Source organism: Patagioenas fasciata, chromosome 3, assembly GCF_037038585.1.
Source record: "Patagioenas fasciata isolate bPatFas1 chromosome 3, bPatFas1.hap1, whole genome shotgun sequence".
NCBI classification, from domain to species: Eukaryota; Metazoa; Chordata; class Aves; order Columbiformes; family Columbidae; genus Patagioenas; species Patagioenas fasciata.
This window is the reverse complement of record NC_092522.1, coordinates 42,097,487-42,120,572: the sequence shown is the minus strand read 5'-3', so window position 1 is coordinate 42,120,572 and position 23,086 is coordinate 42,097,487. Positions and strand designations below refer to the sequence as shown.

The 23,086-nt window shown below is 41.1% G+C and overlaps 1 protein-coding gene across 3 annotated transcripts in view; it reads left to right on the top strand.

The window, feature by feature from the left end:
• The first annotated feature begins 6,322 nt into the window (after window positions 1-6,322).
• Window positions 6,323-23,086, top strand: part of PRKD3 (protein kinase D3) — a 43,383-nt gene continuing 26,619 nt past the window's right edge. Inside the window, exons 1-4 of one of the 3 annotated variants that reach the window (XM_065833848.2) lie at window positions 6,323-6,461; window positions 9,168-10,183; window positions 20,895-21,033; window positions 22,510-22,641. In XM_065833848.2, the coding sequence (XP_065689920.1) occupies window positions 9,893-10,183; window positions 20,895-21,033; window positions 22,510-22,641 (562 nt within the window). In that variant the 5' untranslated portion in view covers window positions 6,323-6,461; window positions 9,168-9,892. Of the gene's footprint in view, window positions 6,462-7,691; window positions 7,843-9,167; window positions 10,184-20,894; window positions 21,034-22,509; window positions 22,642-23,086 lie in introns of those variants that run through there. The other 2 variants (XM_071806188.1, XM_071806187.1) reach the window with 2 other exon arrangements.

Below are 23,086 nucleotides of genomic sequence, written 5' to 3'. Positions count from 1 at the left end.
AAAGAAAAGATAAGATAAAAGAAAAGAGAAAGAAAAAAGAGAAAAAAAAGAGGAAGAAAAGAAAAGAAAAGAAAAGAAAAGAAAAGAAAAGAGAAAGAAAAGAAAAGGAAATAAAGAAAAGAAAAGAAAAGAAAAGAAAAGAAAAGAAAAGGAGAAAGAAAAGAAAAGAAAAGAAAAGAAAAGAAAAGAAAAGAAAAGAAAAGAGAAAAGAGAAAGAAAAGAAAAGAAAAGAGAAAGAAGAAAAGAAAAGAAAAGAAAAGAAAAGAAAAGAAAAGAAAAGAAAAGAAAAGAAAGAAAAGAAAAGAAAAGAAAAGAGAAAAGAGAAAGAAAAGAAAAGAAAAGAGAAAGAAGAAAAGAAAAGAAAAGAAAAGAAAAGAAAAGAAAAGAAAAGAAAAGAAAAGAAAAGAAAAGAAAAGAAAAGAAAGAAAAGAAAAGAAAAGAAAAGAAAAAAAGAGAACGAGAAAGAAAAGAGCAGGAGTAATCATCTTGCTGCTCTTCAGCCTCGTACTGGAAAGCCACATCCTGGAAACTACAACTTCACAAATATCCAAAGTGTCTGCGAGAATAATATTAGAGAAATGGAGCAATTTGTTGATTTGCAGATTCTTGACCCATATTCCAAAGACTTCCTAGAAAAGCTGGTGGATCTGCTGCCCAGCATACAGATGGGAAGTCTGATGGTGATAGTTTTACTGCAGATTCAGCATCCCTATATCTGATACTAACATGGCTGTTTGAAATTTTTCATACCTGAGGAAACAAAGAGTTAATTTAAACCAGTGCCATTTTTTTTTTTCTCTCACGGAAGTCCACACATTGCTTGTAAGAAACTATTATCTTGCTAATATAATAGGCTCAGCCAGGATCTCTCAGCAAAGCATATTTTATTAATGATCTTGCAAGACCAGGTGTTCTACCTAAGGTAGGCACCCTGAACAAGGCTCAAGCCCCTGCTTACATTCCCCTAGTCCTGGGTGCAAATTCCCTCTCCCTCTCCAATGGGGACATTGGTTAGGTACTCCAGGGTTCACAGCCTAGCTGATGCTTCCTGGACGTCCCGCCTCAGTTTACCTCTCTCACTACTCCTGTTCTAATGCCCCCCTCCCCTTATTTGTTTATTTATTTTCATTTAAGGTGTGGTTTCTTGGCTCTCTGGCTATTACCTGTCCCCCTAACTTAACCTTTAGCCACAGAAACTGGTTTGCATTAGTACATTTCCGCGATTAGTGCAAAGAGGCGTTGTTTTATATTTAACGTCTGACAGTGGACGTCTCTGTCTTTATCTGCTGGGTCATGTTTCAGATTTACGGTTGCGAAAACAACATTCTTCCTTTAAGAGCTCCTTACGTTGCTTTGTTAGGAAATTGTTCCAAATGCAAAGCCAAGTAGTTGATTAGGGAGAAATGGGAAATAATTTGATTACTAAGAAAAATCAGCATGGTTTACAGATTTTTAGGCAAAAGCCTCAGCATGTCAGCAGTCATGGGAAATTAGTCTAAATCCACCTACCAGGACAACAGTGATCCCAACAGGACTACACAACAGAACAAAAATCTGTTGCTCCTTGATCAGATTTCCTGTGGTTGACTATATAATCCACATGCTGGACAAAATTTCTTGGTGATGTGCCAGGGTTCTTATACATTTTAGCAGAAAAACAAACAAACAAAAATACTCCCCCCTCCAATAGCTACAGGAGAAATTTGCCAGGAATATAAACCTGATTCAGGACCAGCTAACACTGTTTTCCCCTAAGGGATTATGGTCCCACTGAAGGCTACAGTTCTTTGATAGATTTGGCAAGCGTAAAGTCAGCTTAAGACAGTGTTGATGTTACCTACATGGGAAACAGATAAAAATGTAAGTGCTGGACCAGATGCATAGAGAGACTGAACAGGATTTTTTAAAGGGGTCACTTTAAAAATAAAAATTTCGGAGACCTTCTTCCCGCTCATAACCATGCCAGAAAGTTCCATGTCTAATGACATAAACCAGGCTGAGAAGAGAAAAAAAGTAATCTATTGAAATGTAACTGAAATCAGAGCAGTTCACAGCTGAAAAGAGAATTATGTGACTATTTAAAAAAAAAAAAATACACCAAGTTTAAAAAAAAATAAGTAAGTGTGAGAAATTCCACCCCCCCCCTCCCCACGGGTTCTATGAAGCAAAACCATGTTGTTTAGCCATATTCCATATGACCAAATTGAGAAGATGTCAGCAAATTGCTCAACTGAACTGTCAGCTGTTCCATTTTATACATTTTAAATAGCTGGTTTATTACCTTGAAAATCCAATAGATGTTACCAGGTATCACCTAGAGAAAACCATACATTGTCTGTAAAAATATAATCTGTACATCATCCTTTCCTATAACTCAGGCGATGTGACAGTGCCATCTACTGAAGGACAGACGTCAGAGGCAGCAATGTCAGCAGCTTTTCCCTGTGCTGACACCACAGCGTTTCAGCCTCATTTCAGCCAGCCTGCCCCTGGGGAACTGATAACCTCCGTCAGAGCACATTGTGCTGCCAGATGCAGCAGATTTATTGCATGCATGCTTTCCCAAGAACGGGGATTCCTGCACTGTCCACCGTTTCAAACACAGTTTGGATGCTCAGCTTGTTCAACTGGCAGGCCCGTGGTAGGGAGAGGAGAGCAAGTGTGGTTCTTTGTGTTTTGAATCCACCTCACGTAAGGCAGTTTTGTGCCTGAGCGGTGGCTGATTCACCGGCAGCGGTAAAGCCAGCAATGAGAACACACAGCCTGAGATTTCCACTGCTTGGCAGCCTGGGGTGCTGCATGTTCAGGAATCTGCAGGCAGCTCCTGCAGCCTGGAGGGTAAAAGTGATGGGGCTGATGTTCACATAGCCGCACACAGTCCTGCAGGTGCCTGGTGCTCACATGTTCTGTGGGGCTGAGCTGCTGCTCATCCCAGGCAGCACTTCTACCGTTGGTCTCTGTGGGGTTTGGAATGCAGCCTTTACCAGGCTGTGGAAATACCATGCTTGGTGATTCAGATTTAAGAGGTTCTGTTTCCATGGGCGGATGTATCCACAGACAAAGTTGTAATAAGTGAAATGTACAGATTAGCCCTAAACCCTTATTTAGGGAAAATACTTTATTTCAGAGTTTGTGCAGCAGGATTGTATGATATGAATGAGGCTACCTACTTGGCAGGCGCAAGGACTTGTGAGATCATTCTTTAAACTAGTGGGGGGTAAGTGAATTCCAAAAGGTCAATTTCATATAATTAACAATATAAATATTTATTTTGTTTTCAGTGCATTTATAGCAAGGTAAATTTTAATGCCATGTTTTTCAAGCCTACAGTAAACTTGTCACTGTTTTGTTGGAGGTAGATTTTAGGACAAAGTTCAGCTAAGGGCTCAAACCAAGATGATGAGGTAATTCAGAGACACATCCACATTTCAGGATTTTATCCAAACCAAACCTGAACATCTAACTCTTTTTCAGTTCTCTTACGGGGGGACGGGAAGAAAGGAGACCATGAACTAAAAAAAACAATTGGGAAAAGAAAAGCATTTTGACATTTTGTCCATAGAAATATCAGTTCCTCTTTTTGCAAGCATTTCTTGCAGACCTTGCAAATCCGGAATGGGGCATTTGCTATGCAAGATCAGTGTCAAAAGCAATGAAAAATAATCATGGCAGCACGTGCTCACACAATTTCTCAGACAAATGCACCAGGCAAGCCTTCCAGGACATTGCCTTCTTTGTAACCCAGTTAGATGATATGAAAATATTCCAAACATTTCATTGGTGAATAGAAATTAATATGTTAAGTTTTCATTTTCAGATACAAAATATCCAATACCAAATATCAGCATTCTTAACTTCAAACTGGAAAATCTTGATGTATTTTTAGAGTTATAAAACAGTTGTTGCACACGTAGTTTGTCTGTACAGACCTACTACTCCATATAGAATGAAAAAGAGTTTTCTTAAATGAGCAAGTAAATACAGTAAAAGTTACCCCTATTTCCTGATATCTTGTAGCTGTAAGAGAGAGCAATTTGTGCAAAATTGCAACAATTGAGCTGCAAAAGTGCAGGTGGCTTCAGCAGGGAAAGCTCTGAGCTGTGAAAACAAGCTAACCATCTGAGGGAATTATGTGGGCTCAGAAACAAGATGAAGAACTTCAATAAAATCCACAGGAAATCACTAATTATGGTAGTCACGAAAACAACAAACCAGAATGTTCGCCTCGTAATTGGTTCAGAAGGCTTATGCTGCCATAATGCTGTGCTATGTAGTCACACAAGGTCAGTTGTACATATGTACAGACGTATGTGCTGCTCTATACATAGATGCTGAAATGAGGAGCTGCTCTTAGATGTGTCTTACTTGGAAGTCTTTACAAACAGTTTTTGGATGCTTCATGAATATGTTTAGTAGTGAGAACCGCTGCACCGATACTTATAAGCACGTTGTTTTGGCTGATGCTTTCCTGTGTTCCGTAATAAATTGATTTTAACTAATCCATCTTCTGTTCTAATTTATGAAAAAGCAGCTATAATGGCTTAGGGCAGCAAATTAAATGGCACCAACCCTATTGGATGGCATAAAGCTGAGCTGCTTTACGAAGAAGTATAATCGTTGTCCAGTGATTGCAGTAATACCTAATATCCATCTGGTATTGTCCATAAACAGCTATTTTTAGGGCTCCTACTCAGAATGTGAGGAACTTGCTGCACTTTAACTACCCTAGAGTATGACTCCTTGCTGTGCTAAACATCTAAAATCATGTTTATGGAGGCAAGCTCTATGTTTACAGTGGTGGCGTGTGGGAGTCCCACTTTAAAGGAAAGAGGAAACGAAGATTGCGGAGTTATCTGGAGCAGAGCTTTGGCAAGAACATCCTCTATTCATGGAATAGCCTTCATTAAAAAGTCCCAGTGTGTTTTTTAGTGTTCAAGACCAGTTTAAAGCAGAATCAAACATTAATGGCTCCAGTTTTAGAGTAGTTCCAGATTTCAACAAGAAGCTGCAGGCTAATTCCTTATCAAATAAACTGGCTCCAGTCAGAACACGGACCTGGTCACACTCTGTATCGGCTGCACGGTATAAAGGTTTGATGCGAAGTCAGGTGAAGTAAGCGGAAATACTCCACTCAGCTTCAGTGGGTTTTAGGCCAGGTCTCAGGAGTATAAGATGAAGGAAATGAGAAACGTACGTTACAAGCAGCATTGAACTGACAAAGCACTAATCTGCTTCTCCATCTGTGTCTCACTGAGCTGAGAGTTAGAAGGCTTTGAATTTCTGTTGACAGTTTGCCATTTCCAAGCGTTTTTGGTCCGGTATACAATTTAAACTTCAGCAACTTCTTAAAGTAGTGGATATTATTTTAAGACTCATACATAGAAATTGAATGCAAGTTCAAGAAGGAAGATTATGGGTTGCCTCTTAACAGGGAGCTTTTGGGCTGGTGGGTGGTTACAAATGCAGTTCTGCCTTGTGACCAGTATTCAGTACTTTTGCTAAATGTGTGTTTGCTAAATATCTTGCGTGCAGAGATTTGCTGATGATGCAAGAGTGGCATCATTAACGCAGCGCGGGAAGATGGGATTTTGGTGAATCAGGGAGAAGTGGGGGCTGTGAGGTAGTAGCAGAGGGACAGCCATGTCCAAAAGGGCCTGGAGAACTTCTGTGGCAAGCTACGAGGTCGCCAGTGGGGGCCACCAAGAGAATTGCAGGGACCGGCAGGCACGCTGTTCACAGGACGCCCTTTCGAGCTACCAGGTCAGAGCAGCCACGAACAAGACCAACGTGATCCTGTGACACACACGGTCAAGTATTTCCTGTGCAGCGATGAAGGGCCTTGTCCGAGGCCCTGGGGAGATCTCCGCGGGGCTGCACCGCGCCACCCACGCCCCGGAAAGGTGAACCGAAAGTGGCGCAGATGGCGAGAAGGGCTGCGGGGGCCCGGGAGCGGGGAGGCCGGAGGAGCTGTCGAAAAGGGAGGCTGGCCCTGGCACAACTGCGAGCAGGCGCCAACTGGCACGGACCCAAGTTTTAGCAAGACTGGAGGCGGCGGGGGCCAGAGAGGCGAGGGCGGCGGCGAGGCGCCAGCGGCAAGATGGAGCGCAAAGCACCGCTGAAGGCGCCGCCCCGCCGCGCCGCGCCCCGCCGTCCCGTTAGCGGTTCAGGGTAGCGACCGCCACAGGCAACAAAACTAACGGAAACTCTTTTCGCGAGCTCTGCGCATGCGCCGCCTTTCTCGCTGAGACCCTCTCGCGCGTGGCACGCTGGGGTTGTAGTTCGCCGTGGCGCGGCGCCCCGGGTCAGAACGTGCCTGCGGGACTACAACTCCCGGTATCCCCCGTGCCGCAGCCCGTCCCGGGCGGCTCTGGTGTGTGCGGGGAGCCGCGGGGCTGCGCGGTGGGGGAGATGTGCGCGGGGCAGCTCCGGTGCGGGGCAGCCGGCGTCTGGCGGGACCGCAGGTGAGGCCGGCGGGACGGGGGGGCGCGCGCCGCCGCTGCCGCTGGGGTCGGGAGCGGGGGAGCGGGGGTCGGGCCCGCCGCGCCGGCGAAGGGCGGGGGCGGACTCGGAAAGTTCCTGCCGCGGCGGTAGCGGCGATATCGCCGCCGCCGACCCCGGCAAGGTTCGTGCCCCGGGGATTCTGAGGGGGCCCTCACCGTCCCCCGCGGGGTAAAAGCGCCGTCGCGGCGGCAGCTCCGCCCTGGCGTGGGGGTGCCCCGGGGTGGGGGTGACGGGCCGAGGCCACATCATCTCCGGAGAGCGGCGCCGCGGGGAGCTTTGCCGGCAGGGGCGGGTCACCCGGCGGGGATTTAAACCTGGGAGGGACGGGACCGGACAGGACGGGCGGTTGCCAGCGCCAGCCCGGACGGGGCTGCGTGACCCGTGGCAGGCAGGACGCATCTCGCCGCCGCGCCCGCGGCTCCTCCGCCCGTCTCGCCCGCCCCTCTCCGCCCGTTCGCTCGCCCGCAACCCCGGCTCTGGCACCTGCGGGCGGCCCCGTGGTCCGGCGGTGGGAGCCTGGCTGTTGGGGCGGCAGCGGCTGCCGTCCTTCCTGGCGGGAACCGGGGAAGTGAGCAGCCCCCGCGGGGGTAAGACGGGTGAGAAGAGCCGCTTGGAGCGGGGCTCCAAGTCCCTGCCGTGCCCAGAAGGGAGGGTGGTTGAAGTTTCCGAGAGCTGCTTGGTCTGGGAGCAGCCCCGGAGGGAAGGGGAGGGTCAGCGCCCCTCGGCTGCGAACTGTGCACGGGGATGAGAGGGCTCCCTTCACAGTCCTCGTGCCTCTCTGGTTTTTGAGGTGTAGGGGGTTTTATATATATAAATAAAAATAATACGATTGAATATGAATTTCAATATGCACTTGTTTTATTTGATGTTCAGATTCCGTTTATCCTGACTGTGAAGAGAGCAGTTTCTATGGTTTTCCTTTCTTAGGAAGATCCATTCTTTCCTACCAAGTAGTGAAAATAAACTTTGTTAAAGGCTTATATGCAAATCAACTTAGTATGAAAAGGCTTTGTAAATGCAAATACATCATGCTTTTGGTAAATATAATTGTAATTAGGCAACTGTAGGTGAGCTTTCACAGCATGTTTTCACTGTCTAAATTAAATTTGCTTAGTAGACCCATTAATTCTATCACATCATATGACTTTTCCATTTTCTATTATGTTGATCAAGGTTTATTGGTTTTTAATGCAGATCTGCCCCTAAGGCTTCGTATTTGCTGCCCCTGGTACCTGTGAGAAGTGAGGGAGAGAAAAACAATATGTAGAAAACAAAAATAAGTCATCTTCAAGCAAAGTTGAAGGCACTGTGAAGCTGCTTTATTGAGAAAGGTGCTTAAATGTTAGTGTTGGTGCCCTCATTCTTCCTATTTATTACCTTCATCTGTATCATATTTAATGTGTTCTTTAAGGTGAAAGTTGTTTTTTCAGGTGTTGGTAAATGCCTAGCAGCTTGATTATTTGAAGACAACAATTGGTAGATACCTATGCTGAAAATGCAGAAGTTATCAATTTGTTCTCTTTTCTGAGCCCTTGTTAGGAATTTTTATCAGAGAACCAAGAGCTTATTTTCCTTCCAGTACTACAGTTCATGTACCTCTGTTTCTTTCTCTGCCTTTTGGAATGCAATGGCAGTGAGGTTTTGAGTTATTGCACTGGTAAGTACCAGGAGTGTGTAATCTATTAAATGGACTGGTTTACCAGTTACCAGCTTTGTTTCTAGTAAGGACAGTTTATATTCCATGTGATAAACTTTGGCATTTCGTTTCTAAAATTTAATTTAATACTAGTAATACTTTTTCCTTTTTTTTTTTTTTTTAATCTAAGGGAAGAAAGAGATACATGAGCTTATTGATTTTGGTGTCTTGTATGACACATTGGCGATAAGTGATAACTATATACTTGAACCACTTTTGTATTAATGGGTAATGTTTTCTGGGCCAGAAGCTGCATGTGGAATCTAAAAATGATTATTTTATAGCATTTCAGTTGCTCATGAAATGCTTGAAATACTGAATTAGGCAGTGCAGCATCTTATAAAAAGTATGCTGAGCCAGTGCTAATGAAATTATTTTTAAAGGTTTTAGCAGACTTGCTTTTTTAATTAGATGTGTGAGCATTAGATGATTTTTTTTTTTTTCGAATGAAGTAATGCTCAGTTGTGTGCTATGCATATCTTCCTGCACCTACAGTTTGTGCAAGATGTTCTTAAATTGTCTTGAATAGAAGTATTAAAATGGTATTCCAGGTACGTGCCACATAGCGTTTTTTGAGTTTTGACATTATGGTGTGGGGTTTTTTTTGATGTTTCAATACATTTAATATATTTCCTTCCCTACCCACCAGCTTCTCAGTATACACCTACAGAGCAGAGCTGTCGTCTATTCCCTCATCCCCCCCTTTAACTGTTAAGTGCTTTGCTATGCTAAATTATTGTTAATTAAAAGATGCCGTAACGTACTGGGCAGTGTAAGGTCTGATTTGTTTTGTGTATCATACAGTGGGAAATCAGTTAAGTTCAGATTATATGTACAAAATGTTACTAACATAACTCACTTGAACACAAGGAATTGGTGATCCTCCTGTTTCAAAGTAGAGAGCTTTTGACATTGCTATGCAATTTTATGCATTTCATGTGAAATAACAACTTTATCTTTTCCCCTACAGGCAGAGTGCAACGTTTACAAATGCTGGAGATTATCTGGTTGAAGCTAGAGATTACATTTAATGTGATTGTGTCTTCAAACATTCTGCTCCTGCATTTCATGAGCTAAAATATTTTATACAAATGAAATCAGATACCTTCACTGATCTCCAAGTTAACTGTGTCCTGTGAATTCAGAGAAGACTTTCTGAACGAGGAATAGATTCATCACATACGTGGATTTTTGTTGTTGCTCAAGGATACACTTTTTTTCTTTCATTCTAAAAGACTGTCTACATGAAGATGACTCTGCATTTAAGATACGATCTGTGGAATTAGGTGAATGAGGATAGTTTTAATGAGTTAACAACATTTATTTCTCTCTCTGTTTCCAGCTTTTTTTTTTGGTTACATAAAAATGAAGGACAAGTGTAAAAGAGCAAAGCTGATGTGTTTCTGTGAGGCCTTTATGTAAGCCTCTGTTGTCCGGACGTGGTGCTAAAGGACAGGCAGTCTGCTTTTGGTCAGCTGATTGGAACTGTGGAAAGAGAACCTTTAATTTAAAGTAACTTACAGCTGAAATTATTTTGTGCTTTGGCTTGCACAGAATGAAAGGGAAAATTAAGTTTTACTGGTCAGGGGTATTTTACTGAACTAAGAAAGGGAAGGTTACATTATCCTTGTTTTAAATCGTGTTTTTCTTAGAATTTGACTACTAGGGAGATCTTGACAGAGTAAAGCAAGTCAGATGTCAGCAAACGACTCTTCTCCCCCATCCTTACAGAAGTTTTCCCCACCTACATGTCATGCTGCTGCACCACAAACCCCAACTTTGTCTTCAAGTCCCCAGTCGGGGCTCTCCAGTCGACTCTCCAATGGCAGTTTCAGTACCCAGAGCCTCACCAACTCCCGGGGCTCTGTGCATGGTGTCTCCTTCCTTCTGCAAATTGGTCTCACTCGAGAGACTGTCACCATTGAAGCTCAGGACCTGTCCCTCTCTGCTGTTAAAGACCTGGTGTGCTCTATAGTTTACCAAAAGGTATGGTATAATGCTCCCACTTCCTGCTGATGGCAACAGTTGTTTTGTAATAGACTGCTAGTAATAACAACGTGTGACTGGAATATGCCAAGAAGTTTGTTACAGTGGCAAGGGTCCATGTTAGATCTTTGCAGTTACATACAAAAAAATTTTGCTAACTCCCAAGGTAGAAGCTTTTAATTTAAAGGAGTAAACCTTCCTGTTATAATACTTTCTTGGTTGTGAAATCTAGAAAAGAAGATGTAGTAGGAAATTTTCTGCAAGAATTAGTTTTCACGATATGGAGAATATGCTTTTTCTTTTCAGTGATGGTCATTGATATCGTAGGTGTTTACTAGTTTATGCTTACTACTGTTGAGGAGTATTCTCAGAACAGTATAGCGAGCTGTAATGAGAGGCCCGGTTGAGGCTATAGAAATGCACTACAGGCCTGTAGACTTGCATTGTACTAGCTTTTCTTTTTGTTTCTAGTTAATTATTAAAAACTCTACCAAGCAGCTAATACTGTTGTAGTATTGTTACTCCATATAAGGAATACTTGCATTACTCTTGTGAGAGGACTATTATCAGCATAATTTCTATTAAGGGACGGTCAACCAAGAACGAAAAAAGTCGGCATACTTTTCAATGTGTTTTTGTTAAGTTATTGCAAGTTCTTGCTCTCTGGGAAGGAAATAATGTTGGTCTTGATGGTTTTGCATCCGAGTCTCAACTTTAGGTTAGGTAGCTTAGATCCTACTAAGCAACCTGAAAAGTAGTTAACATTGTTTCATAAAATAATTAAGAAATAATTGCTCTTTTCCCTTAAGGCCAGGCAGGGATGGGTGAGAGGGAGGGCATTGAAGGTAGATTATTTTGTAGGGAATTGTTTCCTCCATGTCTTTCACTATTGTGATTGGTATTTATGGTTGATTAGTTTCATTAGATTTTTTTTTCTTTTTCAGTTAGTAGCTTGAAAGAAAGTAAATGTAAACACTATATGAACTTTCATTTGCATATGCTTGTGCATTTTTTCCACATCTCACAACTTAATGCATTTTCCATATTATTACAAACTAGTTGGCAAGCAAGCTGATTTCATAATAACTTTATGGGCTACCAAAATGTAGTTCAGCATGTTAGTTCCTTTCTGAAGAGAGAAATTATTTGGGTCAATTTTTTTTTTCCTGTACCATGCATGTTAGGTGCACTTTTTCGCAGCCATTTTAGGGGCTGTTTTTTCTTTCTGTACCAACTGCTGCTCTTTGCATCTGCATATTTCCTGTCTTCTATCTTAAAGAAAGATGAAAACAAATGCGTTCACACTTATTTTTCTTTTTCCTTGCTGTTCTTTGGCAGGCTCAGCTAAAACTCTAGCTCAAGTTCTTTTTATAGCTGAAGAAACTTCTTATGTGCTGAGCCTGATGTACTGCAAAACTGATGAGGATTTCACGATCAGTTTTTCTCTTTTGTCTGTCTTGGATTCAGTTTGTGCTCTCCTGCAGCTGATGCTACCAGCGAATGACTGCTCAGTGAGAACATGTTTGCAGACAGCAAACTAATCAGGAAACAACCTTATGTGCGATGGATTAATCGTTAATAAGTAGTTTTGCAGCTAGTGCACAAGTGGCAATATCCTCTGTCCAACCTCTGTTTGACATCAAAGTGTCCTGCCTTGCCTTTTTTCTCTTAGACCTGATGACTGTTGCATGCATATTAAATATTCTAGTATTACTATATAGATAATTTCCCATTTATGTGAAAGCTGTAAACTATGTTCTTCTGTGTACTGTCATGCATACGGCTGCCTGTTTTTTTTTCTTTTTCCAGGTGAAAGCTTTGAAGCTGCTGGGTATGGCTTTGAGATTCAACAGTGTTAAAGCTTCCCTTTCCTCTCCTATTACACAGCCTGCTAAAACTGTCTTTTCTTGACTGACCATGGGTCTCAACTTCAGGGTGCTCTATAGGTTGTTCTTGTGATAGTTCTGTAGTTGTCAGTATCTGTTTATTGTTGCACTTCTTTAAAGAAAAAGGAGAAATTTTTTTTTTTTTTGAATAATTTCTAGCTTTTCTTTGAGTGGTATCTTTACTAGAGGTAATGGAAGTTTCTGCACTTCTTTTTAATAGTGCTTTTAAATCAGATTTCAGACTTGTATTTCTCTGCATATCTGAAACAAAATCAAACCTTCGGGTGTCCTTCCTCACTTGCTTGGGAGCTTAGGTTGCTTAGGCTGCAATTACAGTATCAAAAATCCTCCTCTCTGAGGAGGCTGGATTTTAACCTTTGTGGAAGTATAGCATCCTTAAAATAACTTATGCCTTACCTTTATTTCTTTCAGAGGGAATGAATCAACTGGGGGCAAAACAATCCTGCAAAAGCCTGTGTTGGAGGGCGGTTTAGTGAGGAAATAAGTACTGTGTTTACCTAATGTGTTTTCTTAGTGCTTTCTCTATTGCCAGTCTTGCTGTATTGTTGATAGTCAACTGTGCTTTCTGCTGCAGATGCTGCTGTTTGCTGTAGCTTGTTCAGGTTTTGCAGAAGTGTAATTAAAATGAGCATCAGCAGAACTGAAACTAGAGAGGCATGTGTCTATAGGAGAGCGAGATGAGTAATGCAAATATTTGACGTCTCTTGGCTTTGTTAAAAATGTTCTAAATATCAGGAGAGGAGCAACATTTTTTTTTTCAAGTTTAAAGTTAAGTTCATGAAGTGCTTTGTTAGGGGTATTGTAAATTGGAATACTTAATTGAAGTCCTCAGAAAAAGAAAAACCTTTAGAATTTATAGGGATGCTTTAAAAGATTCTTTGTTATGGTCTCAATCTGTCTTCTATGTTCATTCCTTATCTAGATGGCTATGTATTAAAGTACTACACATTCCCTACTGCTGGTGTCTTTGCTTTTGCTAGCAATAATATTTTTGTCTTCATTTTTGTTCATCCTACATGATCACTCTCTTTCAACTGCATGTGTAATTAATTGTCTCTCTCAACAGCCAGTCCATGATTGTGTATAATCTCATTTCTACTTGATCACTTGCTTTCTTTTTGTTGCTTTGATCTTTCATTTTACTTTTTGGCTATTTTTTCCGTGTTCTGTTTTTTGGTCATCTTTCTCTCTATGACACCTTAAGATGTTGTTGTGTACCTTATATGTTGTCTCCTCTTCCAATAGTATTTATGCTTTCTCAGAAGTGTTAATTCTCTGATTGTTTCCTGCCACCTTATGCTGCTTTGACTTGCCTGAATTCAGACCTTAATCTGTCAATAGCCGCTTAAACAGATGTTAACATGTACATACTCATATTGATTTCTTCAAGACTCTGAACTGTGTAAGGTGTTGAGACCACAATCACTGGAAGCTTAAAAGGACTTACATGTTGCATATTACTCCTGCTTGTGGGCCTTTCTACTGTTTCTGTAGTTTCACTGTTTTTATAAATGTTGTAGTCCTGGTACATTGCGTTCCCTGTTCAATAATTGGAATGATCTGAATTGAGTGTGATCCTATCAGTATGTATGCACTTTTTTTGATAGTCCTGCCTATTATTTTAATTAGACTAGGCAAGATTTTGGGTTTGGATAGCAGAAGTGCTGGGGTTGTTTGGAAAACAAGCCAGTTTCCTTTGAAGATGAAGCAGACTGAGGGGCAAGGTGGGGGGAGATGAAGATATGTGTTCATACATTTTGCTTTGATAATCAGGGTAGAAAAAGCCTGACATAATGAACTCACAAAGATATGTGTTAAATTTTCTAACCAAGTGACAATTACATGTATGCCCGTATAATTCTTATACCTAAGAATTCAAGTTTTCATGGAGTTGAATGAAAGTAGTTTGGATAGCTAGCTCTGAAGGGCGAAAGAGTATTTATTTTAAAATACTTCAAATTGTCATGTTGTGAAAGGACCAAAACATGTGAAATGAATGTGAGCTGTCTTCCAAAGGTTTGAACACTGTTGTGGTAATGGGAAACTATCTAAACAAATTGTGGCAGAGGTGTTGACTTGAAGTTTAGTATGATTTCTCTAGTGTTAACAGATGTTTTAGTAATAAAATATTGAGAAGTAGAAGGATCATATTACAATCCATCCATGTTACATCTGCAACTGTTGCAGTGACCACTTAATTTGGTGTAATAAATAGGCAGTAATACTGCAACCATCCTTCTTGGTTTTTCTCCAGGTTAAGCTTGTAATAATAGTTCATTCTAAAATTAATGCAAATCATGTTTTGTATTCATCAGCTGTGCTCAAATCTTTTTTCCCCCTGTCGGTCTGCCTTTTTGTCATCAGCTTTCTTTCTTCATGTGAGCTAAATACGGCAGCAGAATGTTGAGGCATGAGAAGCAAACATGGCTGTGAGAAGACGGGAACTGGGGAGTGCTGGGGGCATGGAGCTGATATGTGTGGGGCAGATTAGCATTCCCCCATGAAAATAAGTTTGTATCTTGGTAAACCCAGCCAAGCGGTAGTGCAAGTGTGTCTGTGCTGAGGTGTCTGGTGAGGGAAGGATCTCATCTAACATGTTTGAAGCTAATTGTCCATGTGATAATGTGATTTAGCAGGCCATTCTAAGGAGTAGGAGGGAATAGCTGGGTAGGGATGCCGATGAATAGATTGGAGTGATTTCAGTGAACGAAGAGACTTTCCAAGGTAATGGGTGTTTTGCACCGTTAGACTTTGGAATTAACTTTCAGTGGTTTGAAGCATTTGTTTTGAGTTATGATGGGTCATGCGATATTGGACCTTGAAACAATATCCGCCTACGCTTTTCCCTAGCGTGAATTTTTGGCGACTGGTCCAGAACTTTGTGAAGTTAGTCCTGGAACTTGAAGTAGAGGGATTTTTCAGTTACTGCCAAGATAGAAAGAAGCCTCGGTTGTGTTTCACTCCAGCAATGCTGGCTGCTGTTTAGTGAGTTCTGGGTAAAAAGAATGATGTAATGCACTATCAATTAGAACTAGACATACTGTAATACTTGCGGTATAAGCATTCTAGATAACACCAATTGTTTTTCTCAGTGTAAATGTAATACTGCACTAATAGTGTAACTTGTGCTAGTACAACCCAAGTACAAAGGACTGCATACATTCTTTATGTAAGCTGATGATATTGGTGTACCAGAGATGAATTTTGGCACAGCCTATCGCGTACATAGACTTCCTGCAAGTGATTTCCTGTACTTAGATGCTCTTTTGAAACTGTTAACACTGGGAATGGTGATCTTGCTTTTAGGAAACGTAGTAGTACTGGGATTAGCAGTTTATATGTTCTGAGTCACTGTGCAGATACTTTGGGCTTTTATGCAGGAAAGTAATAGCTGTATAATCCTGTAAGATAAAACAGGCTTTAAAAAATTCTGCTCTGAGTTTGGTTTTCAAGTTTACATTATGAGCTCTTGACACTTCAAAGGAACTGGTTAGCATTCTTCCTTATCAGCTTCATGTAACTGTGCGTAAGGAAAGCTGTAAGAGCTCTACTTTGCTCTAGTACAAGAGAGAAAAATTTGGTACTGTACAACTTGAGCATAGTTTAAACTTTGTGTAAAAATACCTTTAAAAGATACCACTTGAAGTAAAAAAAACCCTTGTTAATCGATGAGGTTATTCTTGGCCAGCAGTCCACATGTAGCCCTCTGGCTAAGGTGCCAGCAAGGAATGCTGTATTCCTCAGCGCAATGGGGAGCAGAAGAGGGAGCAGGGTGCTGCAGGCTGTGAGGAGCCAGGCCCCTTGCGCAGCTCCCCCCAGCACAGCCCAGCCAAGTGCCTTAGGGACGGGCTTTGAGGGGCCACCTGCAGCTCATCAGGGCCGACCAGACAGGGGCAGCCAGCCAGCGCTTCCATTGCTTGGGCGCTCAGGGCTGTGCTGGGGCAGAGGGGGAGTAACCTGAGCTGATGTGTGTGGGGAGGAGTGGTCAGAGAGGCATCTTTGTTTTGGGGTCTGTTCTATTATAACAGGGATAACACAGGGGCCGGGGGTGTGTACGAGGAAAGGGCAGGACTTGTTCACCCGTCTTGAAAATTCTTGTTAGGGACTATTGGATATGACAGCCTCCGGGCAGAGGGGAGGCTGCTGCAGCCACATGCCCAAACAGTAGTGAGTCTGACCATGTGTTTCCAGTAGGCACAGACAGTTATACAGTATGTGTGTGTATGCACACAGATTGACACAGGCAGACACACAGAGCACTCACACAAAAAACACAAACAGCAGTAATGGTCTTGTACTCTGCCCTTCTCTGGTGGTTCAGGTTGAAGGTTTGATAGTGGAGACACCCACACACCCACACATACACAGAAACCAAAACCAACCAAAATCCAACAAAAAACCCCACAAAAAACAAAACGCACCAAAAAAAAGTGGAAGTCTCCAGCATCTGGGCTCAGGCACCCTCTGCCCAGTAGCAGCCCCTCTATCTTGGTCTTTCCAGTTGCAGGCACACTCCACTTGTTGGCTTGTGATTTCACTCGCTCTGGTGTTTCCAGTTGCTGGCACCGCAGACATGTGGGTCCTCTAACCTGTCATCTGGCTCCAGTTGCTGGCACCCAGATCCCCCATACACACACATGTGCTCAGAAAGAGAACCTATCATCCAGAAAAATAGTTAGAAATGAAATTTAGTGAAAAGACAGAACAGATGGTGCTGATCAGGTACAGGGCATGGCCAGACAATTGTTCTGACCCGACTCTATTTATAGGTGACCAGCCTTTTTTATCTTCTTATTCCTCTTATCACTTATATTTTCCCATGTTTGCTTGAGTCATGCCTTTCCTTGCCTTTGGTTCCTTCCATAAACATCCCATAATAAACTTTGTACAGTCTTAATTCTCTGCCATCTTACAATGTGTCCCACACTGTTGGGCAGCAACACCTCTCAGTCCAAAAGGTGCTCTAGTGTTGACTCGATGGGTTAATGAGTTTTGTGGCTGGAAACTGGGGCTGGGACTCTTCTGTGGCAGCCCTGGGAGGGGCTTGAACAGTGTATCCTTTCCTTGGAATCTTTAATTTGGGTTCCCTGTCTGCCCTTGTGCCACTGTGCTCCTCTGACATGTGGAAATGGGCCTTTGGGCTGATGGCTCCTGTGACAGGCCTGGCAGGAGCTGGGCAGGGTGTTGTATGGGCTGCCCCACTTGCATGGTTCGTCTGTACTCCTCTGTGGAGATGCAGAGCAGCACCTCACCCAGGTGGGGGAGCTGCTGCAAGGTTCCTCAGCCATGGGTGTCCCTGGTGTGGACTCAGGAAATCCCTGTAGCAACTGCAACTCTGTAGTACCAATGAACAGGTTACCTCTCTTCTAATGCTTTTAATTTTTTGGATGATGGTGTCAGAAATGGAGATTAGGCATGTGCAATGCATAGAAGAATGTGTCCTGGATGAAGTCTGTCAGGTGTCTGTAGAAACTGTGTACAGAGTCTCTGTTTAGTGCTAGACTTCTTGCAATAAATACTAGTGTAGATTATAGTTAGTCTTGTTAGACCTGGGCTTGTGATTCTTCATCTTGGCCTAGAAGCTACTGATGAAGCTGAAGCTTGTAAATAGATAATTTATCTTTTATGAGGTTAGATATTACAGTTACAAACCCAGACAACCTTTCACAGTCATTTCATCCATATGTATATATCCTTGTTTTGCAGGAAACTGTGTAACTACAGAATCATAAGCATTCACAATATACAGCTTAAAAGGTCAATTTAATTAGTATGGAACCAAAAAAGGATGTTGATGGCAACAGTTTTAACAGTCTAGAATAGATTATTTGGTTTTTTTACAGTACTTTTATTCCATAGAAATTAATATAGTGTTTACATATGGAATTTATTGAAAACCAGATCTTAATTATAGGCATTACACTGTTATTTATGAACTATGGAATTAATGTTGACGGTACTTTCCAAGGAATGTAATGTCTCTTTTTTTTTTTTTCATATTTTTAATGATTACACGTGCTGTCACAGAGAGAATCTGAGTATTCGTTTGTAGCTTTTGTTTATTGTGTCAGCTAATGCTTTTTAGTGACCAAAATTCATGTGGTATGTTTAAAACGTTTTAATAAATTCAAGTTTTGTACATGAGAGTGGGTAAATGTTGTCACATGCAGAACACATATGGTCGTAGCATTTAAAATAAGTGCTTCTTGGTATGTGATTTTGTAACGTCTGATTACTGGGGTGGAGGATTATGTGTAGGGATGTTCTGGCAGCTGGCTTAAAGGTTTATGTTCTCAAAGAATGAAGAAAGAGAAATAAAGACGCATCTTTACCAAAATAAAGAGATTTAAACCTGTGAAATATCTTAGAGGTTCCTTAAAACGTGTGGTCTGTGATTTGTTCTGTGAGCTTAATACAAAGAGACAATAGTTACACTGATATTCTGAATCATCTGTTGTCCTTCCTAGCAGCTGAAATTAATATCAGCATTAATAAAATGTGCCATATTTATCTTCAGGCAGATAAATACCATATTCACATTGATTTTTCTCTCTTTTGTTGGAATTAAGTTTTTCAGCAGCATGATATGCTATAAATAGAAGTTGTCTGGAAGATACAATTGACTGTAGCATTGATGTGGCAACTTTCTCTTGTTGTTACTACCATTTAAGATGTGGTACCTGGCTAAACAGTGTATATAGTATCAAGGAATGAAACCTCACAGTACTCATTCAAAAAAAGTTAGTATAGCTTGTTTTCTTGTTAATTGAGGCACAGTGGAATTTTGAGTTAGACCGGGAGTGTCAAATTCATTTTTACTGGGGGCCACATCAGCCTGTCAGTTGCATTCAAAGGGCCGAATGTAATTTCAGGACTGTATAAACTACTCCTACATTTATACAGTCCTAAAATTACATTCGGCCCTTTGAAGGCAATGGTGAGGCTAATGTTGCCCCTGGTGAAAATGAGTTTGACAGCTCTGAGTTAGAGGTCAAAGCAGGTTTGTGCGCTGTTTGAGGTCTGAAGAACTGTCATTTCCCATGTCAGAATGACTAGCGTGCTGTATCTACACATACTCTGAATCTGAAGTCAAGTCCTGTGCCTACTTGCAGAGATACTGAGACACATGTTTGAGCAACACAGCTAATTCTCAAGGTTTTTATTTGCTTTCCTAATAGGAACAATCTTTGGGAGATTGGAAAACTCTGATTTTCAGAATATTAATGGAATTTGCTATTTACCAACATGAACCAGCAGATGGGTATACTGAAATGTAGTTTGATAAGAGAGGAGGTAATTCCAGATGACCTAAAGGACTTTAAGCAATAGCATTTTATTGCCTAAAAATGATGCTTTTTAAACCTTTATACAAGTATAATGCTGTTGCTGTATCTGTACCATCATGGCTACTGCCCAGAGTACAAGAGAGTATCATGTTTATGTGGGGAACATAAGAGCGAGTTGTGAGCCGGTATAATTTTGTCAGGTCTATCTTTTGCTTTTTATGGATGAAACAGGACAAATTTATGCATCTGTGATTGTCCAAGTAGACAATATGCTTTCCATAGGGATTCTTCAGCATTATGTGTAATGTAAATGTGTGGTGTGTGCACACCAAAACAGAGAAGGCCAACTTGTTATTTTGGATAAAATTGCTACCAGAAAGAGGAATTTATTTTCTCTCTAAATGGGAAAGCAACCTGAAAACAATGGGTGTGACGGATACCTTCATTATGTCTTTGATTTGGTAGAAACAAGTTTCTGACTACTTTAGTTAAAGACAATTAATATACGACAAGCTTCGCGCAGTTTAGACCCTGTTACTTATTGCCTGTGTAAGATTGAAATTACCAAACTGTAGTCTGTTACCTAATTATTTTAGAGCTTGTTGTGTGCTTTTCCATATTTTTTTCCCACATTCTTCCTCTTTTTTTCTGTGGAGCATTTCCCTGTGTGCGTTCCCATCTTGAGTCTGAACTCTGGTTTAAACAAAAAGGAGCTGGTTGATTGGTACTCATTCCTTTCCAGGGTCTATTCCTATTCTATTTTTCTTTGTGAACTGTTTACTTTTAAGCTTTAAATTTTAATAAGCTTGACTCACACTTGACAATATTTTGAAAAGCTGGGAAAATACAGAATAAGAAAGCTATTTTCAGTGAAGTGTCATGGAAAAATGGTGTGTTACTTAGTGTGTCTATTCCCTATATGGATTTGCAAATATTCTTTTCTGTCCTTGGGGGGGAATAAAGTTTTCCTTTTCTCGCATCTGCAGATCTAAATTGTTGTAGAATAGCAATAAGGAGCCACTCTTGGCTTGCCCCTCACAAAAAGAGCAGCAGGTGCTGCTGGAGTGTCTTGAGCTGAATACCTGCCTGACCAGAATGTCTGTGAATGAGGGTTGCAGGTGGTGGTACCTGAGTTAGAAAGATCTGCCTTGACTTTCAGATACCACACTGATTATGCAGATCTGAGAGACTGGGAAACCAAAGAAACAAAATCCCTAACTTTTTGTTGGTTTTTTTAGGTTTGAAGAAACATTGTCACTGTAGTTAGGCGGGAGGAACAGACCATAAGTTGATATTGTTGAGTTTTATTTGTTTTGGTGTGTGGGGTGTGTGAGGGTTTTTTAACCTTTTAATGCTGCTTTTAAGTTCAGAAAATGCTTCATTTCCTCAAAATAAGCAGATCAATTTTGTTTCCATGGAACACTTAAGAGACTCATGTTCTGTAGCTGCTGTTAACAACACTTATGGATAAAATTATAAAAGAGCATGCATTAATTTAGATTTTGCTTTCCATTGCAGTTCCCAGAGTGTGGTTTCTTTGGCATGTATGACAAAATTCTGCTCTTCCGTCATGACCTGAATTCAGATAATATTTTGCAACGGATTACATCAGCAGAAGAGATACATGAGGGAGACCTTGTTGAGGTTGTACTCTCTGGTAGGTATTGTTCTGACAGTGGAACAGCACTTTATTCAGTAGGTGAAAAGACGATAGGACTTTGTGGCACATTATATGCTTGCCTTGAGCTCTTTGACTTAAAAGTCTGTGTCACTGTTTTGGGGTAGAGGTTTCCAAGAAAATCCAAGTGGTATCGATACTTCAGTACTGAGTTCTGTTATTGTAATTTTCATGTTTTAATCTTCTTCAGGTTTATTATTATAAATACATCTAAATTATAAGACTGTGATTTATAATTATAAGTTTATTATTATAATTATTGAAACTGAAATGCAGGTAGGATTCAGGATTTGTTTTTCCAACCCTGCCATTTGCCTTGTTTTTCCAAACCCTGACTGATTTAAATTGTCTGTATTTGATCAGTATCATGTCAAATTTAACCAAAAGCCAGTCCAAGTTCAACTGCAAATAACAGCTGGACTAGTATTGAGCAATTCTTTTGGACTTTGGGGACTAAGTGCCAAATGGAGGTTACGTTCTAGAATGAGAGATCTCTTGGCTGTCATGGGATTAGATTTGTAAATTGGATCAAGAAATTATGATTTCCAGAGTCATAAGGCTGAGTTCCTTGGCTGCGTTTCAGGACCTACTGTTCTGGGCATGTCTGGGGTGTTTGGTTGTGGATCATCTTGGTTTGAGCTTGTCATTGCTTCTGGTGAATGGCATATTTGGAAAATTTATCCTGTGTGCCTCTTCTTGACAATCTCTGACAGTTTACTTACAAACAGACAGACCACCCGAAACCAATGCATTTTGAAGTAATGTAAATCTCTTTCAGTATAAGCTTTTAAAACTGAGACAAGAGAATCTGAATATCAAGTGTTAGTGCGCATTGATCAAAGGATAGTAGCCGTCAGGCCAAGGTGATGTTGGTATAAAATACCACTTCTTTTTTTTTCTTTTTGTTTTGTTTAAACATATCTATGCTTGTTTAAGGAAAAGAACAGTACTAGTGAAGTTGCCAGTGTTCCATGGAAACTCTATCCACAGTTCTGTTTTGATATACACAGAGTTCAATCTAAAAATCTTTTACTGAAAAAGTGCTTTAGAATATAAAAATCTAACCTGTGTAACTGTCCTTTATTTGAAAATTTTGTAGGTTACAAAGTCTGGAAATTAAGTTGCTCTTTGAAATGTTTACTGTAAGGTTGATTTTTAACAAACCTTGTTGTATTTGGCTTTTCAGCTTAGTGAGGTTTCAACATTTTGACTTGTACTCTTGATTAGTTGTGACCATTAGCCTAGAGAATCCAACAGATATTTTTCCTCAATAAAAAAGCTTACTGAAAACTATGTAATCTTCTAAATGCATATTTAAATGCTATGTAGTGAAAGGCTGGTGTCTAAACAGCTCATTAGTGTTCTTCAAATCTGCCATCATTAAAATATGTTATTTCTGTAAGTCCTTGTTGATTTTTATGGCAAGAACCATGACTCACCGCAATTTTTTAAAAGCTTTGGCTACAGTTGAAGATTTCCAGATTCGTCCTCATGCACTTTATGTGCATTCCTACAAGGCTCCTACTTTTTGTGACTACTGTGGAGAAATGCTTTGGGGTTTGGTGCGACAAGGATTAAAATGTGAAGGTAAGCCTGTGATTCTTTTTTTTTAGTGTACTTTTGGGTGTGTATATCTATATAAAGTAAGGAAGAGGAAATTATATCTTGTTTGAAATGTTAGCACGTGATAAATACAGTATTTAATGGAGTTGGAGGGGGTTGTACATCAGGAAACCCAAGTTCTCATCCTGACTTTAACACGAGCTGTGTGTGACCTTGGGCAAGTGGCTTAAGAAGCGTTCCTCTTTCCTGCTTCGAAATGAAATAGCTGTTATAGCTTACAGGCGTGTGTCCTTTGCATAAGGAGCAAATACTTTGGAGGGACTCATGAAGGAGAATCCCTTTTCTTGTGGCATTCCTCCAGCTGGCAGTGGAGCTCTGCAGCCTGCTGTTGGGTGCTGCCACTGCTCCTCAGCTCTTGTGCTCCAAAGCAAGGGAGCAGTGGAGGCCTCCTGGTGCCGGAGGAGCGAGG